This window comes from Pseudomyrmex gracilis, unplaced genomic scaffold (assembly GCF_002006095.1).
Source record: "Pseudomyrmex gracilis isolate BER0280 unplaced genomic scaffold, ASM200609v1 scaffold_12, whole genome shotgun sequence".
Lineage (NCBI taxonomy): Eukaryota > Metazoa > Arthropoda > Insecta > Hymenoptera > Formicidae > Pseudomyrmex > Pseudomyrmex gracilis.
In genome coordinates this window covers 1,373,346-1,388,389 of record NW_018020596.1, presented here as the reverse complement: position 1 = coordinate 1,388,389, position 15,044 = coordinate 1,373,346, and the positions used below count along the sequence as shown (strand labels likewise).

The 15,044-nt window shown below is 37.1% G+C and overlaps 2 protein-coding genes across 12 annotated transcripts in view; one reads left to right on the top strand and one right to left on the bottom strand.

Annotated features, from left to right (window-relative positions):
* The first annotated feature begins 548 nt into the window (after positions 1 to 548).
* Positions 549 to 4,048, top strand: LOC109863756 (transcription elongation factor S-II). Its single transcript, XM_020444277.1, has 4 exons — positions 549 to 785; positions 1,607 to 1,784; positions 1,877 to 2,208; positions 2,333 to 4,048. Exons 1-4 carry the CDS (start codon positions 717 to 719, stop codon positions 2,666 to 2,668), a joined length of 915 nt encoding a protein of 304 aa, XP_020299866.1. The 5' UTR covers positions 549 to 716; the 3' UTR covers positions 2,669 to 4,048.
* Positions 4,049 to 8,886: 4,838 nt separating this feature from the next.
* The window catches only part of LOC109863670 (histone deacetylase 4), a 70,316-nt gene continuing 64,158 nt past the window's right edge, over positions 8,887 to 15,044 (bottom strand). For 5 of the 11 annotated variants that reach the window (XM_020444072.1, XM_020444079.1, XM_020444080.1 and 2 more), the window contains 7 exons: positions 14,686 to 15,001; positions 14,014 to 14,448; positions 12,562 to 12,831; positions 11,986 to 12,338; positions 11,316 to 11,870; positions 11,022 to 11,161; positions 8,887 to 10,869 (listed from right to left, as the gene is read on the bottom strand). In XM_020444072.1, coding sequence (XP_020299661.1) covers positions 10,806 to 10,869; positions 11,022 to 11,161; positions 11,316 to 11,870; positions 11,986 to 12,338; positions 12,562 to 12,831; positions 14,014 to 14,448; positions 14,686 to 15,001 — 2,133 coding nt within the window. In that variant the 3' untranslated portion in view covers positions 8,887 to 10,805. The remainder of the gene's footprint in view (positions 10,870 to 11,021; positions 11,162 to 11,315; positions 11,871 to 11,985; positions 12,339 to 12,561; positions 12,832 to 14,013; positions 14,449 to 14,685; positions 15,002 to 15,044) is intronic. The other 6 variants (XM_020444073.1, XM_020444074.1, XM_020444078.1 and 3 more) reach the window with 2 other exon arrangements.

Sequence of the window (15,044 nt, the reverse complement as noted above, 5' to 3'; positions counted from 1 at the left end):
TAGTGCGCACCGAGTGCATCCAATCGAATTCGTCGTGAGATCGGCCACGGCCAGTGGCCGGACATCACCAACACGTTCGGAGGATTACCGCACTCCGCTTGGAGTTTCCACGTGCGTTCGAACACGGCGGCTTGCTGTCACCCGGATATGAACCCTAATCGATCCAAACCTAAATGAATTTAAATAACTAATGAATTTAACCTGTCCAGGATGCGAACTGAATAGGATCGTACGCTGTGGACGTAACGCGGAATAGAATCACGTCCACGTTTGTACGTAGCGCACGCACCGACAAGTCGTTCGCGGACATTGCTGTAGTTGTCCAACGTGCGCCATCCGTGGACATAGAGCTGACGTATAGGGCGGAGAAAAGCTATTACAGTTTTTCATATGGCTCTTGCTGACCGCTCTCACTTTTCTCTGGCGGGAGAAAAAGTTGAGTCAAGAGAAACAGAATCCTGGTCCTGTAGTTGAGTCAACTGAGACTTACCCGTTGTAATCCGATACCGGCTTAAGGTTACGACCTTGCGTTTCCCATCTGAGTTTGTTAGCCCTGCGCGCGTCGAGCAGTAGCGCGAGCCCACTGTCGCGAGCGTCGACGGTAGTTTTGTCTATAGTTAGTCCCCTTGTGTGTGCACTCGTCTCTCCTCGCGATTGCACGCGATTGTTTATAACTGATTTGTGGGTTCCCAGTACTCGGTGCGATTTCGCCGACGATGAGCGCCGAGGAGGAAGTGTTGCGCATACAGAAGAAGCTCAACAAGATGTCGAGCGGTGACGGGACGGTGAGTAAGTGAGTAAAATAAAAAGCTCGCAGTGTATAAATTTGCTATCTGTGGCACGCGTGGAAAAACCGCGGAGTCTTCGCGAAGGAAGAAGAGAAGACGCCGCGATTTTTTTTTTCACAACTTCGAGAGCATCCGTTGTCTGCCGCGTTGTCAAACGCGGTCGCAAATTTGTGCCCGCGAATGCAATCGCGCGAGCCGACGCGCGCGCGATATGTTTATATACTTGCCGTATTGGAACGAGGTGTATCGGTAGCAAGTTTCGGCGCAAGTAGCTTGACCCAGTTATAACTGTGTGCGTGTTTACTGTGTTAGAAAACAACGAAAAAAAATCGAACGATCGAAAATTTTATTTTCAAAAGATCTCGAACTCTTTTTTCAATCTGCTGAAACACTTGATATATCTTCAGGTTTCGCATCATTTCTATGTTCTTATTTCGTTGTTTGATTTTCGTTGCCGCGAACTCGATTTCGGCAAGAGAGTATTTTGTCGCGGCACGAATTCTTTAATTCTGGCGCACTGGGACGAATCCGTATCGAAGCCCAGTGAGTTTATCAAAAAAAATAAACGATAGTTTTTCTCACAATTAGACTGAGTTATTATTCTCTGATAGAAATTATTTCGCGCAGTTAGAATACTTTGCCATTGTTACAAAACCCAAAAATATTTGTAACAAAAATCGATTTAAAAAATTCATAAATTGTTTTTTAATGAGAATATGTGAAAAACATTTGAAGTTGTACTAATTGTACGATAAAAATTCACTCATTACACACAATCAAATCATTGTTCATGTGATCTACTATTTTTTGTTAATCAGGGCCAGGAACAGGCTTTGGATTTGCTCAAAGTACTTCAGAAATTACCTGTTGATTTGGAACTCTTGACGAAGACGCGAATCGGAATGACCGTAAACGCATTGAGAAAGTCAAGCAGAGACGAGGAAGTTATTTCTTTGTCAAAAACTCTCATCAAGAACTGGAAGAAATTTTTACCAGGTACGTAATATTGAATAAGTGTGTGTTAGATTAATTTTTTGACATAGATGTTACAACAAATGTAATAATTATGTGAATATGATCTGCCAAAGAAAAAGATTCTGTATCATCGAGTACTTCGAAGAAAAAGGACGAGAAATTGGACAAGGGAAAGGAAGATAACGATCAGAAGAAAGATACAACAGACGCTTCCGAAACCAAGAAGGAAGAGAAGTCCAAAGATGTTCATAGAAAACAGTCATCGTTTCCCGCTCCTACCACCACAGATGCGGTCAGATTAAAATGCAGAGAATTGCTAGCGGCAGCTTTACGCGTAGACGGGAAAGTCATCGATAGCTGCGCAAGTCCAGAAGAGCTAGCGGAAGAACTGGAAGAAGCAATTTATGCGGAATTCAAAAATACTGATAACAGATACAAAAATAGGGTAATTACAATTTATCACATCATTTTTGATGAAAAGCTGAATTTTAATGCAAGAGATATGTCTGTGTCAAAACTTACATACACATCTTTGTTATATTTTTGTGAATTTTTCTTTTTTATTCCAGGTGCGAAGCAGAGTTGCCAATTTGCGTGATGTAAAGAATCCCAATCTACGAACCAACTTTCTGGTAGGCGCGATTACACCTGCCCGACTGGCCGTGATGACGGCCGAAGAAATGGCGAGCGACGAGATAAAGCAGCTACGCGAGCAATTTAAAAAAGAGGCTATCAACGACGCGCAACTCGCCACTGTGCAAGGAACGAAAACTGATTTGCTCAAGTGCGGCAAATGCAAGAAGCGCAATTGCACGTACAATCAGGTGCAGACGCGTTCGGCCGACGAACCGATGACTACCTTTGTGTTGTGTAACGAGTGCGGAAACAGATGGAAGTTTTGCTAAAGTTTCCCTCGCCAGATTTTCAACTATCATATTTTTTGATCTACGGTTTATCATATATTGCGTCGAAATTATATAGACATAACACATGTATAAATTAAGTAATATGAGGCACGGAAACCTAAAGCGTATGAACGTTCTAATAGAAAAGTTAGAAACGTGGATTGGGGGAACGTTTTCATCGTTTTCTCTCCTATACTCACTCAGCAAAGTATTGTTGGCGTAAGAGAGACGCTCAGTCTATACACACGTATATTGTATTTGTGTCCGTGGAAATGTATGTCAGTTACTTGTCTAGAATTTAATACGGGATGAGTTAACTGAAGAACTATAAATAAAATGTGGTTTGTTTGACTATTATATATATATACGTATGTGTATATATATATATATATATATATATATATATATGCTTCAAAACAAACTGTCTTCAATTAATTCTACAATCTGTACACACACTTCGAACATCGCTAGCTTCTTTATACAAAAAAAAAGTTTATCTATTACAGTGAAAAAAAATTATATATATAAATTACCACTATATACATATATATAAAACAATTTTAATGTTAGAAGGCCTCTGCGACACTACTTTTATCTCACAACAATTTTGTGAAACATTAAACTGTAAAATTTTCCTTTCGCAAACATAGTTTAGAAGTTACAGAATGTACATTAACGTAATCGCGAACGTAATAAGATTTTCCTGAAGAATACACGTCTTTAAATACACACACACACACACACAAACGTATGTATATATATTGAAATCTATTTACTGGTTTTGGACTTCGTGAAAGTTCAGAAAGGAAAAATAGAAATTTATATAGTATCTATATGTATAATTATAAAAAAAAAAAATACGTAAAACACACGCCCTTTTAATCAACGTCTTTTTATTCTATACTCCTGGTTTATCGCGAGTCTTTATTCTGCCATTACATAACCGTTACATTCAAATTTTTATTTACGTGCGTATAAATGATGTAAGTAGTTTTTATCGCTTTATGGAGAATTCAGACAGTCATAAAAGCTACGAATTATGTTAAAAATTCTGAAATATATAGATGCGTATACAAAACGTAGGACGTCTTGTTGCAAATTTTATTTAAATTACCTCATTATTATTCTCTTCTGCGATTACAAAAGCTATGCTTTATAACGTAATTAATCGTTTTTAACGACGTTTTTTATTGTTTGTACGACGCGAAGATATCCCACCAAGGCTTCGGGTTAAAAAAAAAAAAAAACCTACAGCGCTTAACACAATGACTATACTTTTTATTTAAAATTACTTTACGAGGTACATTTATATACATAAAAAATTTGACTGTAACATTAAGCTTATGCAATATAGACAATATATTCGTGCATGTGTAATAACATAACAGTAGAGCTTCGTTAAAATTCACTTGTTTTTTTCTTTTTTTTTTTCTATACCTGTCGTTCGAACAAGAACTTATACGCTCATTTACACCTAAGCGATTAACTTATCAACTTATTACCATGGGTCGTGATATCGGAATGTTATAAGTTTCGTTTTCTCCCTTCTGTTCTAATTAAAAACTACGCGCGAAACACGTCGATTCTATCCAAGCAACCAATAAAAAAGTAGAAGATTAAGGATCCAATGTGTATAATTATAACTATATATGTATATAATATATTTATAATATATTTATAATATATAATTTATTTATAACATTATTATATCATAATATATTATTATTATATAATATATTATAATATATATTTGTGTAATATAATATAAATTGTTTAGCCTCGCATTTAGAGATGAAACATGACAACCTAAGTTTGTTCTCTTCTATATGAGATCATGTAGATAATTTCGAAAACTCATCAGATTATTATAACATATGCACATATATGTGTGTGATAATATATAATATATGTATAAGTTATATTAATATTAAATACGTAAAATTCCAAATGATATTTAGAAGGATTATTCACAAAGTTTTCATGTTCTATACTTAGGACTGACTATATGTGGTTGTTCTTTTATGCGATATGTAAAACTTTTTCGTACAAAAATTACATTTATAGAATTTTTATGACGAAATTAAACGCGACGAAGATCCGTGTCTTTTACATGTTTCAGTTGCTTGGGTACAATCGAGCGGTAACGGAATCAGTGGTCGCTCTTTCAGCATTTAATAAGCGATTAATGATTATTGTGTGTGTGTGTCTGTAATAGAGTTATTTCTCTCTATTGTAAGCTTAAAGATATTTTTTCAATCACAGACAAAATAAGCACAAATCGCTTACTAAAGCGCTGAATTTCGCTGAACGCAACTAACGATAAGAATTAAGCAAACACGGGACACAGGGATGGCGAGAGAACAGATAGGAATATCGCGACGAAGAACGTTGATCGGGATTTCGGGATTTTGTAGGCCCGTGACGAGAATACACGACATCTCATCCCATGTGCTTCATCAACAAGAAAACTCATCCTCGTGAGCAGTCGCGCACCATTTACTAATGATTGACACATCACCGGTGCCGCTAACCGCCCCTCAACTCTTCTCGCACTCTTAAATTATAAATTATAGGTAAACATACCTCTTTCTGTTCGCGATAAATGACCTTTTGCGATATTACAATAGTCATTTTGTTGTTTTTTTTGTTNTTTTTTTTTTTTTTTTTTTTTAACTCAAACTCAACAGACTGGTGTGTGTTCACAAATCGTCGTGACCTTCTTATTTTTACTCACATACACTCTCTCACGCACAAACACACATGCACACACGCACATTAATTAATTAGCTGTATACACATAGGCTAGACTCGTGTACTTATATTTAAATATATAATCGAGTCGCAATTCTCACACGCAATGTTCTTCTGTGAATTTTTTATCAGGATAAAACATTTAACTTGAGAGATTCTTGTGATACACAGATATACAATATACATATATCAATATATACTTTATATATATATATATATATAGAATTATAAGATATATATTTATATGTATTTCTTATATATATATATATTGAGTTTATCTCGCGAGAGACAAACTCATATACATAACACACGCGCGTGTGTGTGTGTGTGTCCGTGTGTGTCCACACATAAGTTTCGTTTATATAGATTTTTCCTCTTATATTCAACTTTGTTCTGTTTTATTTTTTTATTTTTTTTTTTATCTTTTTCTCATAAAATGCATGACACAAAAATATATAAATGCTTGCATCTGTGAATTATATATATATATATATACTTAGCATCTCTCTATCTCTCTCTCTTTCTCTCTCTCTCTCTCTCTTACACACATCTTCGCAACGTATACATTTAATTAACTGTTTTTATATATAATATATCTTAAATTTCTTTTTACAAAATATCACAAAAATCACGCCTTTGTTTGTTGTAGCAAGAAATCAAGTTTGTCGAAATCTTGTCAGATACACGAATACGCTCGATCTTTCATTCTGCGTGTCTCACCCTCGCGCACTCGAAAACATTAACAACGTAATTATTTATTATTAATGCCTTGTCATGCGCGTGACGCGCGACCGCTACGTGTTCGTGGAAACGTGCGATCATACCGTATGCATATTACTTATCATTTGGCAGTGATTCGCACGATAGCAGTATAAATAACAAAAACACGAAAACTCTCACACGCGGCGAATACTAAGAAAAAAAACTTTAATCATCGGAAATCTCTAAGAGATGTCAATTTCGTTGTTCTTTAAAAAATGTTAATTTATTCCAAAAGTGAAATTAATATTACGTTTGCGAATAAAATAAAATCGCTGTAAGTCCGAATCACACCTGTTCGCAAGTGCAATCGGTCGGAAGTTTAAGATCTGAATAGAATCTGCTGCGGTCGAGTTATCTGCTCTGATCGAGGAATTTCGTTATCTCATCTCTCCTCTTTCCCTTTACGCAGGAAGTATCGAAGATTATTACTCACGCTTCGATCGCGATTATTTATGATAAAAAAAAAAATTATTTCACTCGAATACGGACCAACAGCCTGTATATCGATATGTCATGGCGTATTTTATCTGAGACAATCTCAACGTAAAACATATACAACGGTACAACCGGTCGTGGGCACGTTTCGTAGCGCGTGCACGTAGGAGGGTGTCGCACGTACGCATTACACATACATTCGCACACACAATTACAAATATATCGCCCTAGCACCTAACATCAAAAAAAAAAAAAAAAANTTTTTTTTTTTTTTTTTTTAACTCAAACTCAACAGACTGGTGTGTGTTCACAAATCGTCGTGACCTTCTTATTTTTACTCACATACACTCTCTCACGCACAAACACACATGCACACACGCACATTAATTAATTAGCTGTATACACATAGGCTAGACTCGTGTACTTATATTTAAATATATAATCGAGTCGCAATTCTCACACGCAATGTTCTTCTGTGAATTTTTTATCAGGATAAAACATTTAACTTGAGAGATTCTTGTGATACACAGATATACAATATACATATATCAATATATACTTTATATATATATATATATATAGAATTATAAGATATATATTTATATGTATTTCTTATATATATATATATTGAGTTTATCTCGCGAGAGACAAACTCATATACATAACACACGCGCGTGTGTGTGTGTGTGTCCGTGTGTGTCCACACATAAGTTTCGTTTATATAGATTTTTCCTCTTATATTCAACTTTGTTCTGTTTTATTTTTTTATTTTTTTTTTTATCTTTTTCTCATAAAATGCATGACACAAAAATATATAAATGCTTGCATCTGTGAATTATATATATATATATATACTTAGCATCTCTCTATCTCTCTCTCTTTCTCTCTCTCTCTCTCTCTTACACACATCTTCGCAACGTATACATTTAATTAACTGTTTTTATATATAATATATCTTAAATTTCTTTTTACAAAATATCACAAAAATCACGCCTTTGTTTGTTGTAGCAAGAAATCAAGTTTGTCGAAATCTTGTCAGATACACGAATACGCTCGATCTTTCATTCTGCGTGTCTCACCCTCGCGCACTCGAAAACATTAACAACGTAATTATTTATTATTAATGCCTTGTCATGCGCGTGACGCGCGACCGCTACGTGTTCGTGGAAACGTGCGATCATACCGTATGCATATTACTTATCATTTGGCAGTGATTCGCACGATAGCAGTATAAATAACAAAAACACGAAAACTCTCACACGCGGCGAATACTAAGAAAAAAAACTTTAATCATCGGAAATCTCTAAGAGATGTCAATTTCGTTGTTCTTTAAAAAATGTTAATTTATTCCAAAAGTGAAATTAATATTACGTTTGCGAATAAAATAAAATCGCTGTAAGTCCGAATCACACCTGTTCGCAAGTGCAATCGGTCGGAAGTTTAAGATCTGAATAGAATCTGCTGCGGTCGAGTTATCTGCTCTGATCGAGGAATTTCGTTATCTCATCTCTCCTCTTTCCCTTTACGCAGGAAGTATCGAAGATTATTACTCACGCTTCGATCGCGATTATTTATGATAAAAAAAAAAATTATTTCACTCGAATACGGACCAACAGCCTGTATATCGATATGTCATGGCGTATTTTATCTGAGACAATCTCAACGTAAAACATATACAACGGTACAACCGGTCGTGGGCACGTTTCGTAGCGCGTGCACGTAGGAGGGTGTCGCACGTACGCATTACACATACATTCGCACACACAATTACAAATATATCGCCCTAGCACCTAACATCAAAAAAAAAAAAAAAAAAATTTTTTTCTTTTTATGTATCGAGAAATATAGATTACTTCGTTTCACAGAAATATTCACGCGCGCCGACGGAGCTTTAGCGCTCAGCTCATGTAATTCCGAAGAACAAGAAAAGCGGATTTTTTTTATTTAGACAATATACAAGACAATGTAAAGCGCTTTGTGACCAGCACGATGCGCGCGCCGCGCGTGTCTCCATCGAATGTAGATGATGCGTGTATAGAAGGCGGAGAAAATACATTTATATAACACGCTACTGTCTTTTATAAATACGCATCTTGTTCCAATTGTTCTTATTGCCAGTATTCTTCTAGCGAGGCCTGACACATATACATTATTTATTTATATAAATTATTTATATATTTTATACATTTATACGCGAAAATTTTTAAAAGTTCCAAATAATTTTTTTTTCTTTTTTTTGCTCTCGTTTTTTTTACACACACATTTTTAGTCCGATAATTTTTTTTTTTTTTTTTTTTTTTTTTTTCCACTGAAAAATCTACACATTTCTCGTCAATACCAGGTCATGAATAATATTTTGCACAGTTGCGCTTTTTAGTTTTAGAAAGCTTTCAACAAATTGTTCCGGTTTTTGTCAACGCGCGACTGTTTTCGTCGGTTTTTATACAACAATTTGATATTCTCAAGAAGAAACCTTTTTTTCGGACTGCCAGATAATAAGACGAAAGTTTCTGTATAAAATATTTAGTACACTTTTTTTTAAATATATATATATAAATCGAGCAACAGTTATATTATCAGCATTGTTATGTATTGTGTGGCTTTTATTTTGCGAAGATAAGGTAACGGCAATTACCTCCGATACAAGGATAATTACACCTCTTTATCTCATTGTTTATTAATCTTTCCGTTTGACGGTTTCTGATAAATATTATAATCTAGAAAATTGCACTCGCATGCAAATGGAAGGGAACTTGGCGCCGATGCTCCTGCAACTGCTGCGGAATTCCGTTTGTATCGAAAATTAATTTTTCCTACAATATTGTGTTTTTTATTATTAATATTTGTTAGTATGTCATCCTCTATCTCCCCATACTGTCAGCAATATGGACGCGACATATTATAACAGAATCTCTACGTCACGAGATACAATATTTGTTGTGTGTTGTTTAACGCACAACATTCTTTTTTTTTTTCTCAAATTCCCTGTACTTGTTTCCCTGAATATTTTCGATAAAATACGGCTCGTTGAAACGCGGTTCTAAGTAGATGTTCAAAGTCGCGATTAGCATTCAAAAATATATATATATGTATATATATATATGTATATACGGCGGCATAGAATTATATATCACGCGAATAATTAATTCTTCCTGTGAATTATCCAAGGCAACACGATATACAGTTAGACTTGTTTCATACAAGCTGCGAGAAAATTTGCACCTCATGCTTACATCGATAACAAAAATATTATATATCGTCAACAAAACACTCACCGGACGTTCATTTTCGAAGAGAACGCGTAACGTTCACAAATTGATTTTCTCCCACCGAGTGATGCGCTTAATTTACAATTTCTATTTTTCCCACACGATCAAGCAGGACTGTGTCCACGATCAAAGATAACATTACAAATTGTTACTATTCCAGCCGAGTTATTTTTCTTTTTTATTTTTTTTTTTTTATTTTATTTTTTATTTTATACTCGACGTCATCTTCAAAACCATTCGTTGTTCGTTAATAAGACACTAGGATCGAGAATTTGTCGTTAAGCGATATTCAATTGGTGGGCGAAAGCTGTTTTTTTTTGTTTGTTTTTTTTTTTTTTTTAGCGCGCTCGAATTTATCTCAACAATGTCAACAGGTGATTCGTTTTATAAAGATTACAAATCTTTCCACAATACAAAAAGAAAAAAGAAAGAAAAATCTCTAGAATGACAAAATTTCAATTTGTCATTGTCAGCTAACTATACAACAATCTCGCGCATCGCATGCGCAAAGGACAATAAAAACATTTGCAAGATTTCACAAACAACTTCGTAATTTTCTTTCCTCAGACGTGAAAGGGGATACGCGATGTATCATCGGCAATCATCATTGGCTCTCAAAATTTTTTACAGATCATTTCTTCCATATTATACGGTACCTATATTTTTGTTCTTGTGTTCTGTTAATTCTTTTTTAACAATCGGGAGTGTGTGAATTTGCGCACGTATAATCGTCAACCGCTTTTTTTTGCGGAATAATCACAGCCAACTGTGCATCAGTCACAGCAGACCCATACGTGACAACTCCCTATTCGATTCGTACTGAGAAATGCACTTGGTAGAGATTCCGCAAAAGAGCATTTACCCAGTTTCGTACAATTAATTGCAACTTCTACATTTAGTAGAATAATCTTTTACGCGTCTCATTTGGTCTCATCCTGTTCCATCGGCTCCTCGGAAACCTCTCGGGAATGTTCTGGTGTGGTTCTGTATATGTGTATTAAAAAAAAAAAACAAACAAGAATTTAAACGTGCAATGACAGATGTGTGTGCTTAATATATAAATTATCGATTTTCAATAATATTTAATAATTCCCCGAGGAAAGAGACGACATTAAAAGTGGATTTAATGTACTAACGTGAGGTTTGTAGGCTGCTGCATAGACAGAGAGGCCATTGCGGACACTGTTTCCGTCTCGTCGTGTTCTTTTTGACTCGCTTCTATCGCGCTCATCGCGACCGTATGAGCAGCGAGTTTAACGCAGGGCCAATATAACATCTATAAAAGAAAACCCGATCGTATTGCAAAATACAATATATATATATATTTTTTTTTTTTTTTTACATTTGTTCAAAATACTACAATAGTATTACTTCAAAAAAAATACAAATGCAAAGAAGAATACAGTAATCTGATTATTCGCGATATTTACCTGAATAGCTATAGTCTTCTGTAACGTGTCGATGGCGTTTTGGCATGGAATCCTCGTCAGTTCCTCATCTGGAATCGGGCTGGGCTCGTCACCTAGCAACGCGCGAACGCACTCTTGCGCCGAGTCGCAGATTGCCGGTAAATCGTAACCTCCCTCCAAAGCGAGAACAACTTTTCCGTCGGCCAGATTAAGTAACTGCTGTGTCATTCTGCCGAAGCAGGCCGGATTGACGTTGTAGCCACCCAGCGGTGCCGAATGACCTACCGCAGCGTCGAAACCAGCGGAAACGATCACGATATCCGGATCGAACTCCTTAGCAATTGGCATGACTATCGTACGGAAAGCCGCGAGATACTCCGCGTCGCCCATAGGTGGGTTCAGACCGCCGGACCACGCTACATTCACGTTATAACCAGCACCCTCGCCTTCGCCGCACTCCATCGGCCCGCCTGTCCCGGGAAAGAAATTACCATCCTCGTGTCTGTGTATCGACAGATACAACACCCGCGGATCGTCGTAAAACATTTGCTGAGTGCCATTTCCATGATGAACATCCTGAAAACACGAGAAACAATCCGGACTTAAACGCTTTGTCGCAGAACAAAAAGTTAAAAGTGATTTATAAATCGACGAAATAACATAATAATGACAATTATGAGATGAGCCTTACCCAATCTAAAATTAAAATTTTTCTAACGTCAAATCTTTGTTGAAGTAGCCTTGCCGCAATTGCCACGGAGTTGAAGAAGCAGAAGCCCATGGCCCTGTTTGGTTCAGCGTGATGTCCGGGCGGTCTCACCACGGCGAAGCCGTTCTTAATATCGCCCGTTGCCGTCTTGATCGCAAGATCGATGACGCATCCCGCCGCCATTCGTGCGGCGGGCGCGGTGTTCAGTTCATTCCATGTCGTGTCGTTATCAACGCCAACTCCACCGCAGGGAAGGCGGAAAAAGATGTTGTCTTTCTTGAGTCTTTCAGACAACTGCGACATATCCAGTTTCTGTCGATTCAACGGATTCGTTCCTGTGCACATGTAACACGAAATCAGATTGATGTTCCCGAATTTTCTACCTTTTTTGTTTAGAGTGATAAAACAATTTCAGAAGATTTTATTCTTATTTAAAAAAAAAAAAAAAAAAAAAAAAANGATAAAACAATTTCAGAAGATTTTATTCTTATTTAAAAAAAAAAAAAAAAAAAAAAAAAAAAAAAAAAAAAAAAAAAAAAAAAAAAAAACAAGACTTACCAAATAGAAGCGTATGCTCCTCGCTGTGACACGTTTGGATCTCTTCGAGCGTGGCCTTGCGCGAGCGCACTCGGTCACAACGCTGCAACAGACCCGTCTCGGATAACCTGGCCCACACACTCTGCAATCGACCACCGTGCTCGGGATGACTCCTGACCGAATCACCACAGACACACGCGTGCTTCAACATCAGCGGATCGTAGGCTACTCCAGTAGTAGGTCGGTGGGGAGACCCTCGTGCAAACATTTCGCCACTACTGCCCTGTGGACCTTCAGCAACAAATTCAAATCTTATAGATTAACCTTTAAATACCTTACGGGTCAAAAAGAAACAAACTTTTTTTTTAAATCGCTCGACCTTTCTATGTAGATGGAGGAACGAGTCTGGACCGAGTGGGAGATAGAAGTAGAAGACTTTTGTAGTACATACACGCAGTTTGTTGCCAGTTTTAATCTGTGCGAAAAAACGAGAGCGAAAAAAACAAAATTTTGTTCCTTTTTGACTCTGATAGATCGAAGTCGAAAAAGTGATAGTACTGAAAATAGTTTTTTGGCAAATAAATGTATTAAAAATAGTATTTTGTTTCAAAACACAAGTGTCAAAAACAGTGGAAATAGTTTTTCGTAGTCACTTACAGAGTGTTTCTCATAAAATTTTGCGTTTTAATTTGAAGGAGACTTGAAACAAGTGAAATAAAAGAAAAATAAAGTATTTCTAATTATATCTAGTTGTTTGTGTGCATTTTTACCTTATATTAACAAAACCAGATGATTTTTACATATTTACAGCCGTAATTTTGTTTCTGCATTTGCAAACAAATGCAAACTTCATTGTTTTTTGTAAAAACAATATATTTTTTTGAAATTTCTATTAATCAAAGAAAAATGCAAAAAAATTTTTTTGTTAATCTAAGTAACACAGTCTTCACGATTATTAAACCTTGAAATTTATGTTTAATAACATTTCAATAGTCTTCATTATATCAAAGATATAATGGAGACCTTATATCAAAGATATAAGGTCAAGAAAATCAGTTGTTCCATTTTTTCCTGGTAGAATATTCCGATGTTAAATATACCTGGGTATCTGAGGGTTAAAAAAAACGACATATTATATTTACCCCCAAAAAAAACTAAATTTGATTAAATTCGTAACTTATACATAAAAATTTAAAAATAATTCATTAAAATTACAAACAAAAAATCTACGGATTTCAAATTAAATAACAGTGATGATATTATTTTTGTTTACCTTCTGTATAAAGAGTATTTAAGAATGAGGAAGTGTATGTACAATAAATTAGTTAAAAATCAAATACAAATGCAAATTCATCCAAATGCATCGAGCACAAAACCTTATTTGTTAAAAGGCATGAAATAACTAATGAAAAAAAGCTTTTAGTGCATCTCACTGGCATCTACAGCAAAGCTCAAAGAAATTTGAAATTTTACCTAAGTGTACTAGCGGACTCGACAGCGCTCTCGAGAGCGGTCTGGCAGACTGAGAAGTTCTACTTCCAGCGTAGATGGACGACTCGTTCGTCTGCAACGTGTGTCTCATCATGAGATCCCTCTGCTGCTGCAGGAACTGTTCCCGATCCCTTTGCTGCTTCGTGAGATCGCTCTCCTCCGAATGATCCTTCTTGCCCGTGAGATCTATCACTTCGGATTCCTCGGTCTCCGGTGCCTCGTCCAGTTGATTGGTTTGGCCGCGCGAACCCACTCGCGTCAGCACCGTCTGACGAATTTGCTGTTTCAGATAGTTATGCACCTGTTGCTGATCGTGCAGCTGTTTCTCCGCGAGATATTCCTCATAATGAGTGGGCGCAATTATGCCGCCTTGCAGCATCGGGTGACCTAGCGGCAGTGGCGCGGATTGGGTTCTACCTATGAAAGAGAAGGAAACGACCGTGTGAGCGCTTAAGCTTGGCGCGTCGCGCGACAACAGGGTTACTGAAGAACGCGTGCTGTGTTTCCGTGCATGAATGGTCCCGCGAGAAATCTCAAACAGGCTAAAGTTCTGACTTTCTTCCGGAGTTGCTTTTCTCGACGAAGACCATTGTCCATTGAAACAGGGCACGCGCACACGGTAATGGCTTCTACGAAGACAAAGAGGGAACATACTACCTAAAGGCCGGTGACCAGCCTTATGCAGTCTCGCGTGCGCTACTTGTGTATCTGTAATCGGGGACGCGGTGTGGTACACCGGAGCGGCCGGATGTTGTCTGTTGCCGCCTACCGCTGTGGGCGGCGGCGCCTGCTCCCGCAAGTCCTGCTGTATCTGCTTGTGGATGTACGTCGGTTCGCCCTCGATGACCGTCAGGGATGGATAGAACGGCAAAGTCCCGTGCAGCATCTGACCAGTGAGCGGCATGCCGAGACGCGCTGTAAACGCGGCGCGAACTTCCGCCTCGGAAACCGGCGCTAATTTCGTTCCGCTCTGCGAACAAACAATAGACGCTTAACAGACACGAAACGCAAAC